This window comes from Ursus arctos, unplaced genomic scaffold (assembly GCF_023065955.2).
Source record: "Ursus arctos isolate Adak ecotype North America unplaced genomic scaffold, UrsArc2.0 scaffold_13, whole genome shotgun sequence".
Lineage (NCBI taxonomy): Eukaryota > Metazoa > Chordata > Mammalia > Carnivora > Ursidae > Ursus > Ursus arctos.
Genome location: NW_026622797.1, coordinates 51,040,624 through 51,059,580, shown reverse-complemented (window position 1 = coordinate 51,059,580; position 18,957 = coordinate 51,040,624). Strand labels below are relative to the sequence as shown.

Here is an 18,957-nt window from a genome sequence, read left to right as displayed (position 1 = left end):
AGAATTCCAGCCAGAGCACCTAAAATGGGTAGAGGAAAGAGGTTTTTTCCCCTCCCCTACAGGAGATACTAGGCTATGACACACTGAAATATGCATGTGCTCTCTCATAATATTAAGAGGCAGGCACGATCATTACCCCCATTCTCTAAATAAGGAACAGAGGCTCAGAGCAATTAAGGAAGTTGCCTATGGCCACAAAACTGGTAAATGAAAACCAGGAAATTCAGTCTGATTCCTGAGCCTGCATTTTAAAACACTGTGAAATAAATAAAATATTCACACCTATATTCTTTTTTTTTTTAAAGATTTTATTTTTAAGTAATCCCTACATCCAATGTGGGGCTCAAACTCACCACCCAGAGATCAAGAGCTGCATGATCTTCTGGCTGAGCCAGCCAGGCGCCCCTCACATCTATATTCTAAACCACTCAAGTTCAATCCTAGGAATCAACAAATACATGCCACCGCTCCTCCTTCCACCACCTATAGATATTTTACACCACGGAGGGATTCAGGCAGTCACTACCAACTGATCAGTATTGGCAACTGACATGAACCTTAAACCTGGTGAGCATGAGGGCATCAACTAACACATTAAAACTCCTTGGTGCAAATCAGAAAAAGACATCCTCTCTGGGTAGATTAATCAAAAAAAGGCACTCCTGCCTCCAGAAGCTGGAATTCAGCCCTGTCCACCCCCTTATGCTCTAGTGCAGGGCTTGGTGTGTACCTGGTATGCATGGCACCCTGCTGATGAACCTATTCCTAGAAACTTTCCCCCTATGAACTCCTATACTCTGCATTCTCCACATCTTTATCTTTTCAAGACTGTAAGTCCCATTCAGAGAAATAAAGTAATATACTGAAGATAACAGATCAAGTTAGTAAGGCACTGAAATACAAAATATACTTTCAGACTTTTAATTAAGTAGTCTCTTCATTATACCACTTTTTCTTTACTATTTGAAAATGTTACTCCATCTGTCAGCTTTCAAAAAGTTCACAAACTAAATTCTTTTTTTAAAAAAGATAACATAAACCCCTCTTAATCCTGGTTTAATGTCACCACATAGTAGCCTTGAATCCTTTTACACATGAGGCAGTATATAATATATAAAAACAAACACAACTACAAATATCCAGAATATTAGTATATTGGCCTAAAAGATTAAACAGGTTTTCTATTTTTGCAGTCGACATTTTGCAGGGAGTAGTGGGAATACAAGTTCATCGGTAGCAATTGCACCTCTATGTTAATGAGCCATGTCATGGCAACTGACACACAGTATAGGGATAAATGTATGTGTGTGTGTGTGTGTGTGTGTGTGTGTGTCCCTGTACTGCCTACAACAGCAGGAAAAAGCACATGAATGTGAGAGAGCAGTGGCAATTTCTTCTCTACACAGTATGTAATTGAAATAATTTCTTTATAAAAAAGTAATTTACAGGATAATTATGGAAAATAAAAACAAACAAAAAAATAATTTATGAAGGAAGCTTCCACTGAACAAAAGAACTTAATCTCTTCTATCTTACTGACGACATTTCTTTTCATTTAAAATAATTTAAAAATTAAACTTAAAGCTAATATAGACTGGTCATCTTGTTAAGTACCCCATTAATGCAGTACCATCAAAATTTTTTCAATGAGCATTAGTCAGTGGTATTATAAAGCACAAAGGAGTTCATTTATACAAAAGGATTTAAAATGTCTTCATTATTAAAGAGTCCTGACTTTCTGATTTAAAACAAAGGAACGCCAGTAAAATTCCTCTTTTATGGTTTTGCAGGAATTGGGAGTATAATGTTATAAGCAGTAAGGAGCTATATATTTTAGAAATTAGTAAGTTAAGGAATATTAGTAATAATAAAGCTTCCTATAAGCACTAAGTGAAGTGGTTATTATGAATTTTCCACATCTCAGATAATCAATGCAGCCTCATCAAGGACAGATTAGCATAGGTTCTTTCTCAATGAGGGCTCAAGCATCAGCTCAAGAGGCATTCTTAAAGGTGTGGAGGATTCAAGTTAAGATACATAGACCTAAATTATCATGGCGGAAATTATTAGCATCTTTAGATAAAGTATTTGGTACCTATTAGGAGTTTGTATAAAGATCTCTGCTGTTTTACAAAACTAGTTTTATAGAAAACAACAGAGACAATCACCAATTTCTGAAAAATAGGGCAAGCTTCAGAAAATATAGTATAAACTGTGAGAACTTTGTACCTGAAGAACATAATTAAGTTTAATGAATACGAAAACAAAGACTTTTTAAATTATAAGATACAAATAAAGTGTGTCTAATGCTTGGTAAATTACCACGTAGATAAAATGAGAAAGAGGGGTTCTGCTTAACTGAACTTTTGGTTAACCATGAAGTTTTAGTATTGACTTTTTTAAAAAAAAGATTATTTTATTTGAGAGACAGAGTAAGTGAGAGAGAGAAAGAGAGATCACGAGCAGGGGGCGGGGCAGAGGGAGAAGCAGACTTCCTGCCAAGGGTGGGGGGAGTCTGATGCAGGGCTGGATCTGATCCCAGGAAGCCAGGATCATGACCTGAGCTAAAGGCAGACGCTTAACTGACTGAGACACTCAGGCACCCCTTAATATTGACTTTTAAAGAACTAAGACACAGTAAGTGAAGGATGATTGAATATGCCTTTCTAAAATATGCCTCTTTGCCTTAAGGATTATTTTGAGCTAAAGTCACTTAAAGAACAGCAAACACAGAGCTTTCTGTGAATTGCCCTTATCTACCTAAAGACAGATCTTCCAAAAGAAACTCAATTATCATAAATCCCTTCCCTGGGAGTTTCATCAACTAGGTAAGATTGACTCTTAATCACAGGAAAGGAGACCAATGGAACAGAATCGAGAGTCCAGGAATAAAACCCAGCCTATACAGTCAACTATGAGCTGAATTCGTAGAAAGAGAATGGTGATTGCCAGGAGCTGGAGGAAATGGGGAGATGTTGGTCAAAGATTACAAACCTCCAGTTTTAAGATGAGTAAGTTTTAGGAATCTGATGTACAGCATGGTGATTAATAGTTAGCAATACTGTCTTATACACTTATATATTTGAAAGTTGCTAAGAGAGTAAATCTTAAACATTCTCACCACAAAAAAGAAATGGTAATTATGTGACACATTACACCTCACACCATGGTGGTAATCACTTTGCAATATAGATCAAATCCATATACTGTATACCTTAAACTTATATGTCAATTATATTTCAATAAAGTTCAAAAAAGAAAAAAAGAGAACCAAAACACTTTACCATAAAACAATCCGTGGTCTCATCAAAGCTTGTGAGCCTGCTAATTATTCAACAGTCAGATGCACAGGATAACCAAGAAGCATGTCAATAATAAGGCTATCCCTATGTCAACAATACACTTTTGAAAACAGCTTTCAAATTCCGTACAGGAGAAATATTGACATATTTCCTTTACTACTTAGCAGTCTCCACAAGAACTAGTTTCCATGTTATTTGTAATGTGAATTGGAAGAGCTAAACTGTTAACATTTAAGTCTCCATCAATTTCCAGAACCTTCTTTCCTACCACGACTAGTATCATTCAAAGACATAGGAATTCTAAAGATAAAAGAGATGGGAGTGGTACATGGATAACACTCTTTTTTTACTGGGTTTCTAGCCTTCCTTTCATCAACTAATAACTGCAGAGACAAGGTGTCAACCCACAGGTAGATCAAGTAGAAAGGAAAGGTGGTTTTTGGCAGTGCATTGATTTTAATAATATTGTTTTAAACAATATTTTAGCTTTTATATTTTTACAGTTTTAATAATCTTTTTTAAGATTTTATTTATTTATTTTAGAGAAAGAGAGAGAGAGGGTAGGGGCAGAGGGGAACAGAGAGGGACAAGTAGACTCCACACTGAGTGTGGAAACCAACACTGACTGGTCTCAATCTTACGACCTTGAGATCATGATCTGAGCCAAAACCAAGAGTCAGGCACTCAACCAACTGAACCACGCAGGTGCCCCTTTAATAATCTTTTTATTTTATTTTTTTATTACGTTGTATTAGTCACCATACAGTACATCATTAGATTTTGATGTAGTGTTCCATGATTCATTGTTTGCATATAACACCCAGTGCTCCATGTGATACATGCTCTCCTTAATACCCATCACAGGACTAACCCATCTCCCCACCCCCCTCCCTTCTAAAATCCTGTTTGCTTCCCGGAGTCCACAGTCTCTCATTAGGAGAAGGAAGGGAAGAGTTAAGGGGAGGAAATCAGAGGGGGAGATGAACAATAATCTTTTAAAAATTTTTTGGTATTTTTATATTTTAAGTAATATTCTTTTTAAAAAATGGCCTCTTAAATTCACTTAAAAAGATTTTTACCAATATAACTAGAGTTCTGCATCTGCTAGTAGAGAGGATGAAAAAATAGTCATTTTATACCAAAAAATACATTCTTACAAAATGGATCACATGTTGGTTTAACTCTCCATTAAAAACAATTTTTTAAAGATATCAGGGTTTTTTTTCGTACTTAGTCATTTTTTCCCTTCACATTTTACCTTTTAGGTGCTAGAATAAATGGATTCCATATTATTCACCATTAAAGATCCTTATTTCTGGCCTCACCCATCAGGTGTATTTGTGAATTTAGTAACTAGATCATCACAAAAAGGTAATGGAGACAAATGGGTTAGTGGCTTGAGTTTAATAATTTCACACGAATTCTGAGAACTGTTTTTCTCTGTATTTAAATAAAAAGGCAAATAACCCAGAAAATTTTTTTGAAAATTTGTATTGTGATTTTCACGTATATACTGTAGAGGAAAAATAATTTTCCCTCTGTTTTTCTAAGTTCTCAGCTGGGGCTCCTATAACAAAAGACACGTAACAGGAGAAAGACAAACAGAAGTTTGTTAACTTGTATCTCTTATATATACATGGCGGACACACAGGAAAAATGAGTAACTCGAAGAGATGGCTTAGAATTCAGGCTTAAATGCCACCTTCAGGGGCGCCTGGGTGGCTCAGTCGTTAAGCATCTGCCCTGGGCTCAGGGTGTGATCCTGGCATTCTGGGATCGAGCCCCACGTCAGGCTCCTCTGCTGGGAGCCTGCTTCTTCCTCTCCCACTCCCCTTGCCTGTGTTCCCTCTCTCACTGGCTGTCTCTCTGTCAAATAAATAAATATAAAAAAATAAAAATTAAAAACAAATGCCACCTTTAGCTAAAAACAAAAAAAGAAGAGTATGAGGGAGTCTAGTCATGAAGTGACCATGAGAAGCATGGTAAACAAATGTAAGGTTTGTTATGTAGATGTCCCTGCCTTTTCCATTTTTAAGATTCATTTGTGATTTAGAGTCATTCGTTTCTTGGTACAGAGAAGGAAATACTCTTACAAATGGAGATTTCCTTTATAACTACAAATTTCCCTTATAAAATGGTTACTTCTACTCTATCTTCAGAGCTTCTCCTGTGTCTGCTGTTTATCAAAATAATCAGCTCAAATGTTTGGGGTGGCATATTCTGGTCTCCTACAGTCATATTTTGGAGTAGTATTTATGAGTTTCCTACAGTACAAAATTACAACAGCCAAGCAAACTTCTGACCAGGCACAATTCCTTTAAAATTATAACATGATATGACTGTTGTCTTCCATTTATTAAAAGAGTAAACATCCCTTGTATTCTTCTACATATTTCTAAAGGTCAATGATTTAAAAAACAAGAAATGAATAGGTAGGAAATACATTTTCTTTTAAGTCCACAAGTAAATGGAAACCTTTATTACCATTCATTAAGAAAATAAAAGAGTGGGGGCGCCTGGGTAGCTCAGTCCAGTAAGCATCCAACTCTTGGTTTCTGCTCAGGTTGTAATCTCAGGGTCCTGAGATCAAGACCCGCGTCCAGCTCTGTACTCAGCATGGAGAGAATTAAGATTCTCTCTCCCTCTCCCTTTGCCCTTCCCCACCTCAAATAAATAAATAAATCTTTAAAAAAAGGAGTGACGATCCCATGAAATTAGTGTTTAATAGATCTGGTTGCTAGAGATGCAATTTCATGAGAACCTGATGCCAGATCACTGCTGAGCGTTTACATTTTCCTAGAAAATGTGCAACTCTATTAAAAATTTTTCCACATTATCAAGTTTTAATTTTATGTAGTATTAATTGCTATTTAGAAAAAAGAGTATTTTACATTATATTTTTAGTAAAAGATTAGGCCTTCCATAACATCAAGCATGTATATAGCATAAATGCACGTTGCTCCTTTCACCTGACCACTTGTCTTGACCAAATTAATTTTAATCAGGAAGTAAGCATTTCATTTGTTCTTCAAAAGAAGTTCAATCAAGGAATATTTTCAAGATAGGTCAGCTCACAGAAAAACAAAGTTATCCTAAGAATTTATTCTAAAGAGTTTTATAATAACCATAGTAAGTAAACGTGCAGTAAAATGTTTTCTTTCTTTCTTTCTTTTTTTAACTGGAAAAGAAAGCTACTTTGAATTAGTGAAGTCTTTGTCACAAAACATCTTTCAAAGAAAAGATGCTTTACTGCTCAAGTATAAAAATTTAGTCGCAACAGTCAAAAGAAGTGAACCCCAATATATATCCCATTTATTCTGATTAATTTTAAATTATTTATAATTGACATATTTTTTCTTTATCAATGGATTTAAGGGTTTAAGAACTCTTTTTTATTTTTTAAGATTTTATTTATTTATTCGACAGAGATAGAGACAGCCAGCGAGAGAGAGAACACAAGCAGGGGGAGTGGGAGACGAAGAAGCAGGCTCCCAGCAGAGGAGCCCGATGTGGGGCTCGATCCCATAACGGCAGGATCACACCCTGAGCCGAAGGCAGATGCTTAACCGCTGTGCCACCCAGGCGCCCCGGTTTAAGAACTCTTAAAAATAGCTCTCTTATATAGGTTAAGCAAACTGTTCGATCATATTTATACTAGAAACTTTTACACCAAAAAAGTAAAGCTTTTGCTCTTAAAAAAAAAAAAAAAAAAAAAAGGTAACTGTCAGCCAAGCCTCTGTTCAAATTACCAGAAAATCTGAATTAATAGAGACAAAATTAAAAGAGTCAATATTCAATACACTAGGATATACGACAAAGAAAAGAAACTTAGCAGGGCTCTTTTTGCCATTTAGTTTTTCCCATATGAACTAAACAAAAAGACAAGTCCTTAATGACTTACAGGTACACAGATTTTTTAATCCTGTGGATTTCTTCTGCCCATGCCCTAATTTATGTTTCCTTTGCTTCTTGCCTAAATTATTTTGTAATAACTTCCTCACTGGTCTCTCTCTTCCTCTTCCAATGGGATTCCATAAAAAGAAAAAATAAAAAGGGTCCTTGTAGTAAAAAAAAAAAAAAAAAAAAAAAAAAGCTACAGATGGTGACTACAGTTACTGTGGTGAGCAATGAGTAATGCACAGTATTGTCGAATCACTAAGTTGCACCTGTGAAACTAATATAACCTTGTAGGTCAACTATACTTCAATAATTTTTTAATGAAACACATAAAAAAAAAAAGCTTGGAAAGTGCTAGGTTAAATGTCAAAAAATATTTTTTTAACCTGTAGTACTTCTTACCGCCTTTAATACTCCACATGTATTGTAAATGTCCAAGATACCGTTATAACCATTTCTTAATAAAATGCTTCTGATAAACTACTGTATCAGGCGAGGTCCTACTTTCCTTTTCCAACTTTACTTTCCACTGTGCTTCCAGACCGTTTTACACCTCCGTGCCTCTGTCCATGATGCCTAGCTCTTGCAGTGTCCTTCCTCTCATCTCTACTTCCTGAAATCAGCCTTAGCCATAAAGGTGTAGGATCAAAAGATACCTCCTCCAGGAAGTCATTTCAAATTCTCCCCAGTTTTCTACTTCCCCCAAGGATTCTATGACTTTATTAAAGCATTTATTTGTCGGCCTTAGATTATCCTATAAACATAACTTTCTCCCTCACTAAATAATAAGGCATGGAAAATAAGAACTGCCTAGTATACAGTTGGTATTCAAAACACAAACTGAAATAGTGGTTTTAATTTTTCTAAAGAGTGCCTGAAAATTGACCTCTTTGTGTTATACAAATACATATAAACTTGCAAAACTGGTAGAACAGTTGTTACCACCTCCCATCACCATCATTTGACAGATTAGAAACATCATAATTATTATATTAAACAATTAACATTTCTTCAACATTATGTGCCAGCCACACAGTTTTTTTCATTTGATCCTAAATGCAATCTTATAAGGTAGGTTCCATTATTATCCCCAATTCATCCCCAAATCAGATGAGGAAACTGAAGGTCCAAGAGGCGAAGATACCAGCCCAAGGTCTGACTGCTACTGAGTCAGGGTTAGGAAGTGACAAAGCTTAGAATCAAGGCCGGATCTGTCTGACTGCAAAGTTCATCCTGTTAACTGCTACACTTTTTTGCCTTTCAATATTTGCCCAAGTAATTCCTACTAATAAACCATGATGCTAATCATAGTTCATTTAAACTTAGTAATAAAAAGTATTATCTGGCTTCAAAGATCTCAAAATTCACTAAAATAAAATCTAACATCTATACTATTGAACCATAACTGCAACATGAAAATGAAAGAATTACTTACTTGCACAATTTGCCTTCTGCCACGTGGAATTAAAAAACTCAGACAGAATCACAACTATCTGCATTCTATCTGCCATTAAGAGACTTCTGGCACAACTATGACTCTCTGACGTATTCTGTAACAACAACAACAAAAAGAAAAATACAATCTGAGTATTTTTAGACTTCCCAAACAACAGCTTTAGGCAAAAAGAAAAAAAAACCTTATAAAAATAACTAAAATATTTATTAAAAGTAGTTTTTAAACATTTTGTTTGATATAATCAAATAATGATGTCATTAATAACAACCATAATAAAACAAAAGCAGCTAAATATTTACCGATACCAGGTTCACTGGCAAGAGAAGAAAATCTTTGCTTCTTAAATAAATACTTGCTTCTACTGAACAATCTCAACCACTCAGGCCCAAGTTGCGTGCATATTTCTTATTTTTTATACATAGGAAAAAATTCTGGAAAGCTTTCATCAAAATGTAGCACTAGTTATCTCTGAATAATGGAAATACGGTGATTTTTCTTTTTCTTTTTTGCCTTTTTTATACTGTCTAAATTTTTCTACAACGAACATACATTATTTACATAACTTCTTTAATCTGGTGAGCAAATGATTACAAAATATTTAAGTTTCATCTTCTGGGAAATTTTTGGTTCAAAATCCTATAAATCACAAGAAAATGGGACACACCAATTTGTACCCAAATAGTTTATACCCACAGAGAATACGCTTTTCACAGATCATTTTAATAATGAAACTCACACGTCACAAAAAAGTAAATCCAAGTTCCTAAATTATTTGATCCTTATTGATTTCTTTTCCCTTTTGCCCCAAGCAAGGAATTAAGCCATGCTGACTCTTCATTCTCTCAGTTATTTAACTCTTACTGCTTACTTACCAGGCACTCTGAGAATCCTGAAATTTTGAGGGTACAGAAAGTATAAGGGAATGCCATAAACACTGGGACTTCAAGAACCTCCCCAGAGGTTAACTACCAAGTCTTGTCAATTCTACTTTCTACATATCTCTGAAATCTATCCATTTCCCCCCTTCACAATGGTCTCCATGTAGCCTAGCCACCATTTCTCACATCACTGCAAGAGTCTCTTAATTCATCTCCCACACCTACTCTTCCCCTCCCCTCCCCATCCCCAGTTCCTTCCACTTTCTCTCATGTAACCAGAATGGTTGTTTAAACTGCAAATCTGATGTCATTCTACAGAATTAAACCTCTCAATAACATCTCCCTGCTTCAACATGGAAGTCTAACACCGTTAACATACCCAATAAGGCCCACATGACCAGGTACCTGCCGACTTCCTCAGGCTCAGATCAGTAGTCTCCTCCTGGCTCATAGTACTTTGAGTTCTTTCTACTGCTTGAACACACCAGACTCAGAGTCTTCACACCTGCTACTTTTTACATGTATACCCTCCCACCCCTGCCCCATAACCTCTCAGATTTTACATTATCAGCTTTAACCACTGACCACTCTACCTACCACTAGCCCTAGTCAAGATCAGCTCCCTTGTTATATGCTTTGGTAGCATCTGGGGTTTTTTACTTTGCAACCCTTATCACACATGAATTAAATAATACTTGTATTATTATATGCTTAATATCTGTTTTCCCTACCAGACAAAAAGCTCTGCTTATTCACAGCTATATCCCTAATAACTACTACTAGCCTGTACATACTAGGTACTCAATAATTTTCTTGAATGAATGCATAAGGAGCATTATTTTCTGATCACTAATAAAATACAGATTATAATGTTATTCTATATTCGGAGTTTCTCCCTATATCCCTAAGACTTTATTTATCAATCTATACTTAAAGTATGTTGAACAGTTCCAGGTACATACGCCTAATCACGAGCACCTTCATAAACATATATATACATCTTTGTATATCTATACCTATCTATACAAATTTTAAACAAACCAAGTAGAATGAAATAGAGCTAAGCAATTCAGAGTTTCGGGGGCCCTAGCAACTTCTCTGAGGATGCTGAACAGCTCAATGACACCACTATCGGTTTATACTAAAAGAAGGAAGTATGACTCCAAGGAAGAGGCAATCAGTTATACCATTCAAGTTTCACAAATCACTGTATTCTTTACCTTCAGTTAATAAAACTTTATGTGGTCCTTATCTCAGTGGCAAGAAAATAGAATTATCAGACAATTCTGTTAGATTAAATGCATTAGCTTGCTGTACCAGAGAAATCACTTGCAAATTTCTACCTTTGATTGTTTTTCTCCTTGTTATACTTCCCTCCTCTCTCAATCAATCCATGGACATGGATTCACCCTGAAGAGATGACAAAGGATATCTTATTCAAAATTCAGCTTATAGGTTTTCTCTGATTAACCCCACCTTGCTCTGTTCCCTCCTTTAACTCGCATCTCCCTTAACCCTTTTGCTGTAAGTCGCCACTGTACAAAATATAACATTCACATTGATGATTTTTTCCTTTTTTCTTTTTCTCAAAATAGGTTTGTTTCCTCAACTACGCTGATAGTTTGAAGCTTGGGCCTTATCCTCCTTTTCCTTCTGTATCGTTTTACCAGCCCAGTATTTAAGAATAACATGTGCTTGCTGATTAAACTGATTTAAAGGAAAGATTGAGTCTATGTGAGTCAAATACATTACTCCCTAGAAATAACAGCCCCCCCATACACACAAAGAACAACCGATTCCTCCAAGTTCACTTCTAAGAAACTCAGAACACTTTTTTTCCATAAGTCCATTATGACACATGATGATTCAATTCCCAAACCAATCCAAGAAAGCCTATTAAATCCATGAAGTACCTCAGAACCGTAGAAATCATGGTTTTGAGCTAGCAAAGCACATCCACCTCTACTGAGGAAAGGAAGGCAAAGAGGTCAAGGTCTAGGATGAATTCGAAAGGAAGGGTTTTTCCTGCCCATTTTTTTTTTTTTTTAAACTCTTTATTCTCTTCCTTTCACAAGGGTGAGGTGAGTCTGGTGCCCAGATCACTGGTAGAATCTGACAGGCACAAATGAGAGGAAGGAAGTTTCTGCTCACCCCCCACCCCCCACCAAGCCTCTTGGGCAATGAGGAATTTATGTGGAAATTCAAACACAGATTGGGTGACGATCATAATACTGTACCACTAGAGTTTGCGTTAATTTTTTAACCTCTTTTTTTTTTTTTTAAGATTTTATTTATTTATTCGACAGAGATAGAGACAGCCAGCGAGAGAGGGAACACAAGCAGGGGGAGTGAGAGAGGAAGAAGCAGGCTCATAGCGGAAGAGCCTGATGTGGGGCTCGATTCCATAACGCCGGGATCACGCCGTGAGCTGAAGGCAGACGCTTAACCGCTGTGCCACCCAGGCGCCCCTTTTTAACCTCTTCTTAATTCCATAGTATCTACACAAATAAGGAAAGCATCCGCTCCCTCAAAAGACCCAAACTTTGCATCATGACTCAATCATCCTGACCACAAAACAACTCACCTAATTGCTCAAAATAGAATATGATGTCATATCATACCTTGCTATAGTGACAGGGATAAGTCTTGGGGTACTTTATTTTTAAATCATAGGAAAATAGATAAGGATATACATCTGCCTTGCTATACTAACAGAAGTATGCCTGAGAAATACTGCATTTCATAAATTTATTTAAACTACGTTAAAATCAAATACAAATGGAGACCAGACTTGAACATTCTCTGATCAGACAAAACCAGTTTAGTCATACAAACAAAAGCTTAATTTAGCTTATTTTGCAAGACAAGTGAGGCTAACTTGACCTGGGCCACTTGTTATCTCTTTGAAAATCATCAACCAGACTTTTGTTACCCAAAATTGATACAAGGTAATTACTAACCAATTCCCTTTATGAAAATTCCTATGAAAAATTTTTAAAAAAGTCCTATATTGTAACCACCTCTGTGAAGAATTAATGCAGTCCCTCTTGCATACATGCACACTGCTTTATAACAATGCATCTCTGAGCTTCATTCCATGTTTTGGTTTGAGTGCTCCCAGTTTGCAAACGGTCTTTTTTGGTGTGTGCACAATGAACTTCTACTAATTGCTACTTCAGTGATTCATTGGTTTTAACTGTTTTTTCCAAACTTGTAAACTAGCTCTTTACAGAAAGATTGACCACATTATTTATTTAATGCAAATAAATTACCTATTTATGTAAAAAAATAGATTTGTTAATATCAGGTTGACTTAAAACAGGACGCAACTCTATAGTTCATATTTTGTCAGATCAACTATGATTTATGAAATAATTTCAATCACATTTTCGTGAGACTACTTGTCCTCTCAATACAAGAGGAACTTTCCCTCCCCACAATCCCAACATGTTTTTCCTTTACAAGGTATATCCAGCCCACACCTCAAGACTCCTACCAGCCCTAACACTCTTATCCTTTACTACTCTAGAGCCTGTAAGTTTCTTATTAGCAGGAATATGTATTCTCACCTTTTTTCCCTCCCTCCCTTCCTCCCTCCCTTTCTTTTTTATTAAACCCCTCACAGGACCTACCATGTGACCAGAAAAGTGTTAAGAGTACCAAAAATGGAGAGCAGATAAACTACCTCCTAAAATTTTAGCTCCCATTTACTGAGAACTCCTACTATGTGTTAGTTTTCGAAGTGCTCCTTTCATCTTATTGATAAGAAAACAGGCACAGAGAATGTAAGTAACTTGCCCAGAATATGCCGGCTAATAGGAACTGGACTCCTGGCTGACCAGCTGCAGACTCTCTTAATTACTAAGATAAACTCTCATATGTTATCTCTTTTAATCTTTGTAACAGTCACATCAGGCAGCTGTTTGTCTCCATTTTGAAGAGGAGTAAACTAAGACTATAAAATAATTAATCCAAGACCGAGCTGCTATAAAGTGGTGGATCTGATACTATCTGGCTACAAAGCCCAAGCCTCCTAATCACTACCACATTATAGTTTCCTCACTCTCCTTGGAGTTTCAGGAAAGGGTCCTTCCTGGGAACACCAAGTAGAGATGGGAAGAAGCTGTGTCGGAGTGGGGTGAGGAGAGTAAAGGAGGGAAAGGAAAAGTAGGGTTAAGGGCGCAGGACCCCCAAGAAAAACAGCCATACCTATTTGCAAACATGTATCAAGAAGATGCCCAACAGCAGCCATGGAGGCAAAACTCCGAACTCCAAGACCTATAATGCCACTCACTCTTCTGATGCCCCAAACTGCAGTCCCAGTCCAACCCTCTTTTCTTACAAAACAGGGAAACTGAGGCCCCTAGAGTACATCCTCCTTTCCCAACCCTCCACGCCGGAGGACCCGGGTGTGCTCCTCTACCCACCCCCACGGCTCGACTGATGTTGTCCATCTTGTTGGCGACCTGTTGGAAGAGGGGGTAGCAGGTCTGACAGAGGCGCACCGGCCGGGCGCTGCGCACTAGACACCCGGTCAGCTCTGCGCTGCTGTTGGCGAAGTCCAGTAACAGCTCCCGACACTCGGGATCCAGATCCGGCAGGTCCGGGGGTAGTGACAGCGGCCCCAGCCTTCCGCCCTGCAGCAGGGTCAGGGACAAGTCCTCCACCTCCAGCAACTGCTGCTCCGACAGGAGGTCGTAGAGGACCCTGTGGGGGCTGCTGACCAAGGCGAGTGCGCCCAGAGCCAGCCCCGACCATAGCAGCGGCACCAGTAGCAGCCGCGGCAGAAGCAACGACCTCCGCCACGCGACTGTCGCGTCCGGACCCATCGCGGGGTTCAGAAACCCCAAGGCACTCACTGCCGCCTCTCCACCCCCAGCCGGTGCTGCTGACCGCCGCCGCTTCCGGCTTCCTCGGGCGCAGGCCGTGAGCAGGGTCACGAGGCGCGCGCGTCATGGCCCCGCCTTCGGCGCGCGGCGCCCCGCCCCATTGGCTGCCGAGAGCCTCTCGCGGCCCTCGGGCCAGCGCGCTTGCGGAAGCGCGCACACACAGGCGGGTTCGCGCTCCCAGCCGGCGACAAGCACCTGACTGAAGGGATGCGAGAGCGAGGGCTGCGTCAGGCTGTGGACCACCAAGCCGAGGCTCGCCCACCCTGCGACTACAGGCGTCCACCACGTCGAACAATTGAATCTCGGGGATCTGGGCCCTCGGTCGCCCACTGCTTTGGGAGTTCCCTGCGTTCTAGAAGTCTGAGTAGTTACTTCACACCGCAGAAAGCCGGACGGCCTCCGCCGTGGGAATTACGAGTGAGTTCCTTGAGAAAGCCTGCTGGCAGGTGCCTTTGCAGCTTTTTACTTAGTGGTTTCTTAGCATAATTTACCCCCTCAACCTATTTGGAAAGAGTAATAACATCTGTTGATTATTTTTGGATAGTGGAGCCTAATGGCTTCCGAGCTTTTTTTCTTTTAACTTGAAACTGTCAATGTCAGCGTTGTCCAATAGTCCTTGTGCGATAATGGAAGAATTCTAGATCTGCATTTTCTAATACGGTAGCCATTAGCCACTTGTGGCAGTTGAGCGGTTGTAACGTAGCTACTGCGACCGAGGAACTTAATTTTAATTGTACTTAAGTGTAAATAACCCCGTCTGGCTCGTGGTGCTGTGTTGGACAGCGCAGGTTCTCTCCCTGTGTAGCCTGGTGCTAGGGTGGCTAATGTCCAGGCTTGCTTGGGACTGAAGGGGTTCTTGGAGTGCAGCACAAACGTGCATCCAGTGCAAAACCCTGGAAAGTCCTGGGCAAACCTCATAGCTGCAAACTCCCAATTTCTGACATGCCCAAGGGAATGGCAGGGGACACTCTCTAACAGTGCTGGATACCATTGCTGGGCTGTAGGATGTAAGCTAATGACCCGGAAAATGGTTTTCTGACAAGTATCTGACGAACAAGTCTGATAGAAAAAATATTTCCTGGCTGTTTTGTATGCTCCCGCTTTCATTTTTGCCTTGTAAATTGCAGAGCTTCTGTACTAACTCCCATTCAGCATATGGTGCTAATTCATGTTTCCAAGGGTTCTTAAAGTTACTTTTTACCCATTCTGTTTGGTTATTGTTTTGTATTCCTAAATTTGCTTGTGATGGCTAAATTTTGTTTCATTTTCTTTACCAAGAAACTGAACTAGTAGGAAACTTGATTTATATAACAATAAATTTATTTTCAGAGAAGAGAAAAATAAGTTGTCTTAATTTTTCTCAAATGTTATCCTGTAACTTTAGGTCTTCCTATGCATTACCATTCTTAAGAGTTATTTCAGGCATCATCATGAGTTCAAACTCTGTGAAAAGTAATGTGGCACAGTCAACAACATTACAAATGCCCATACTCTGACCCAGCAAATCCACTTCTAGGAATTTACTTTAAACATATACTAACCTTTTATAGACATGATTATTAATTACAGTATTATTTGTAAGAGTAAAAGAATGGGTGAAAGAGAATGTTAAAGAAATCATGGGCCCTTTTCCCCCTCCCTTCCCTTCCTGGAACAAAGGGTGTCAGAGCACAGGTAAGAAGAGGAGGACATTGGAGGGTTAGGGGAAAGCATCAGCCTGTTGCAGAGTATTGGATCATGGGTAGGGTAAGAAGAGTTTCTATGCAGGGGAGGGGGCAGCACTGAGTGGGAGTTTGCTTACATTCAGAAGAATTGATCAAGTAAGAAAATATATTAAGGATAATGGGAGTCCAGTTTCTCACTGTCAGAAAAGGGAGTTACAAATATGAAAACAGAAAAGTCAGGGTACCTGGGTGGCTCAGTTAAGCATCTGACTCTTGATTTCAGCTTAGGTCATAATCTCAGGGTTATGAGATTGAGCCCCACCTCGGGCTCCTCTCTGGGCATGGGGCCTACTTCAGATTTTGTCTCTCTCTCTCTCTGTCTTTCCCTCTCCCTCTCTGCCGTTTCCCCCCAAAGAAAAAGAAAAAGAAAAACAGAGAAAAGTAGAATGAACTCTGTAATGCTGGATTAGAATTAGCAATATCAGTGACTGGAAATACATATAAATACAGAAATAAATATAGATGTAAATGTATATATGTGTATATTTATATATATGTGCATGCATGCACTGTGTGTGTGTGTGTGTGTGTGTGTGTGTGTGTGTTTTCCCTGGTTTTGTCCACTGAGAAGGCCTAGTAGCAGGGGCACCCCATTAATAATAATGAGTATATAAAGGGCCCAGATAGTGTCTTCTAAATATTATTCTCCACTAAAGGGAACCAAGAATCCTTGGAGAAATAACTGATTCCACCACTAGGGCAGGAAAAACACAAGTTTAGCCTGGATCATCTTGTTGTGCCAGAAAGCAAGAAAGTGCTCAAAGAATTAATGGGGACATTTCAACAACATACAGAAACCAGCTTGAATAGACTACCACTGGCCAAATCTGGGAAAATTTGAGCATCAAAATAATGATGGTTAACATGTCATAATCCATTGAATAAAACAGGAAATCATGAGCCTATATTGATATATTTAAATAAATGAATAAATTGAATGTTTCATGAGAAATAAGATATTTACATATTTTCAAAGTCACCTCCCCCAAAATACTTACTAATTACAAATGGAAAAAATGAGTAAATTTACAGTGGAAAGAAGTCTATCAGACTCCATGTTAATCAAATGGTCAATATGAATATCATCACAATGGGATAAATAGAAATTATATGCCACCTGATAAAACACAGTTAGAAGATCACAGCATCACTTCTGTTATATTCCTGGCCAAAGATACATAACATGATGCTAATATGAGAAAGCATCAGACAAAGCAAATTAGGGTTCATTCTAAAAAATAGCTAGCCTGGGGTGCCTAGGTCCCTCAGTTAGTTGATCGTCTGCCTTCGACTCTGGTCATGGTCCCAGGGTCCTGGGATCAAACCCTGCATTCGGCTCTCTGCTCAGCAGGAGCCTACTTCTACCTCTCCCTGTCTCTCCCCCTGCTTGTACTCTCTATCAAATAAATAAATAAAAATTTTTAAAAACTTTAAAAAATAGCTAGCCTGTAATCTTCAAAAGCATTATAGCTATAAGAGTCAGGGAAAGATTGAGAAACTGCATCTGACATGAAGGACATTATTGGGATAACTAGTTGTATTTGAATAGGGTCTGAGTATTAGATGATAGTAATGTATAATGTTAATTTCCTGATTTTGATAATTATATTGTGGTCAATGTAAGCAAATATTTTTATTTGTAGAAAATATATAGAAAAGCATTCAAGGGTGATAGGATATCAAGTTAACAACTTACTGGTTCTGGAAAAGAATTATTTGTACTATGCTTACAACTTTTTTATAAACTTGAAATTGTTTCAAACTCTAAAAATATATATTGTAAACACAATTAGGGTACAGCAATGCAGTAGAATTCTATGCATTTGAAATCTTATGTACTAATGTGGAACAATTGCCAAAATAAATGAAAAAAAGTGTCAGAGGAAAAGAATTCTTAATGCTCATGCATGCATATGCACAGACGGTCTCCAGAAGGTTACACAAAAATTGGTCACTTTGGTAAAAGAGGAATTGAGGTGAGGAGTGTGGGAACAGGGCTAGGAGAGACACCGTTCATTATAAACTTGAGTACTTATAAAATTTTGTTCCATAGGTGTATACTTCTTATGAAGTAAAATAATAAAAATTAAAAGAGTTCAATTTGTCATTCATTAGTGGGCTCAGGAGATTTATGAATCCCACAAAACTTGTTTGCAAAATTTTGTATGTATATATATTTTTCTGAGAAGAAAGTTATAGCTTTCATCATACTTTTTTATAGGGATCTCTAATCCAAAAGGTTAACAACCATTGATTTAAAATAAACCTCAATAAATTTTCTTCCTTCAAGTTTGAGTTACATTAAATTTGCTTTTTATCTCAGCTATCTTAGAAAATGTGACACAACAAAGCAAAACAAAAAGCAATAATTCATTGTGGTAGGTACCACAACAAACAAAGATGACTAGAACACAATTGTGCTCTCAAAGAATAAGATATAAAACCAAATGTGTACAATAAAATTAAATATTAAAGGAGATAATACATAAATGTCTTAGAAATATTAAAGATAGAACTAATTGCATCTAGGAGTTTGGAGAAGAGTCAGAAATGTCTCCAAAGAGAAAGCGATTTTTGAGTGGTATTTTATAGAATAAGTAGGAATTCACCTAGTAGCAGCTTCAGAATGTCTCCCTAGGGAGGAGTAAGTGGCAGAAGTCTAGATAGAAACAAGGACTGGAGAAGTTGTCTTAAAGCTGCATCAGTATGGCAAACACTGTTTTGTGGGGTTTTTAAAACGTATTTTGGGGGGGGGCAGAAAGAGAGGGAGAGAATCTCAAGCAGACTCCCCACTGAGGTTGAGTGCAGAGC

At 38.1% G+C, this 18,957-nt stretch overlaps 2 protein-coding genes across 2 annotated transcripts in view; one reads left to right on the top strand and one right to left on the bottom strand.

The window, feature by feature from the left end:
- OSTM1 (osteoclastogenesis associated transmembrane protein 1) overlaps positions 1-14,467 on the bottom strand; it is a 33,965-nt gene extending 19,498 nt beyond the window's left edge. Inside the window, exons 1-2 of the mRNA XM_026511690.4 lie at positions 13,961-14,467; positions 8,635-8,749 (exon numbers count right to left, since the gene is read on the bottom strand). Of these exons, the coding sequence (XP_026367475.1) occupies positions 8,635-8,749; positions 13,961-14,362 (517 nt within the window). The 5' untranslated portion in view covers positions 14,363-14,467. The remainder of the gene's footprint in view (positions 1-8,634; positions 8,750-13,960) is intronic.
- Positions 14,468-14,565: 98 nt separating this feature from the next.
- Positions 14,566-18,957, top strand: part of NR2E1 (nuclear receptor subfamily 2 group E member 1) — a 101,626-nt gene continuing 97,234 nt past the window's right edge. Inside the window, exon 1 of the mRNA XM_057311222.1 lies at positions 14,566-14,839. The gene's annotated coding sequence lies outside the window, so the exon portion shown is untranslated. The remainder of the gene's footprint in view (positions 14,840-18,957) is intronic.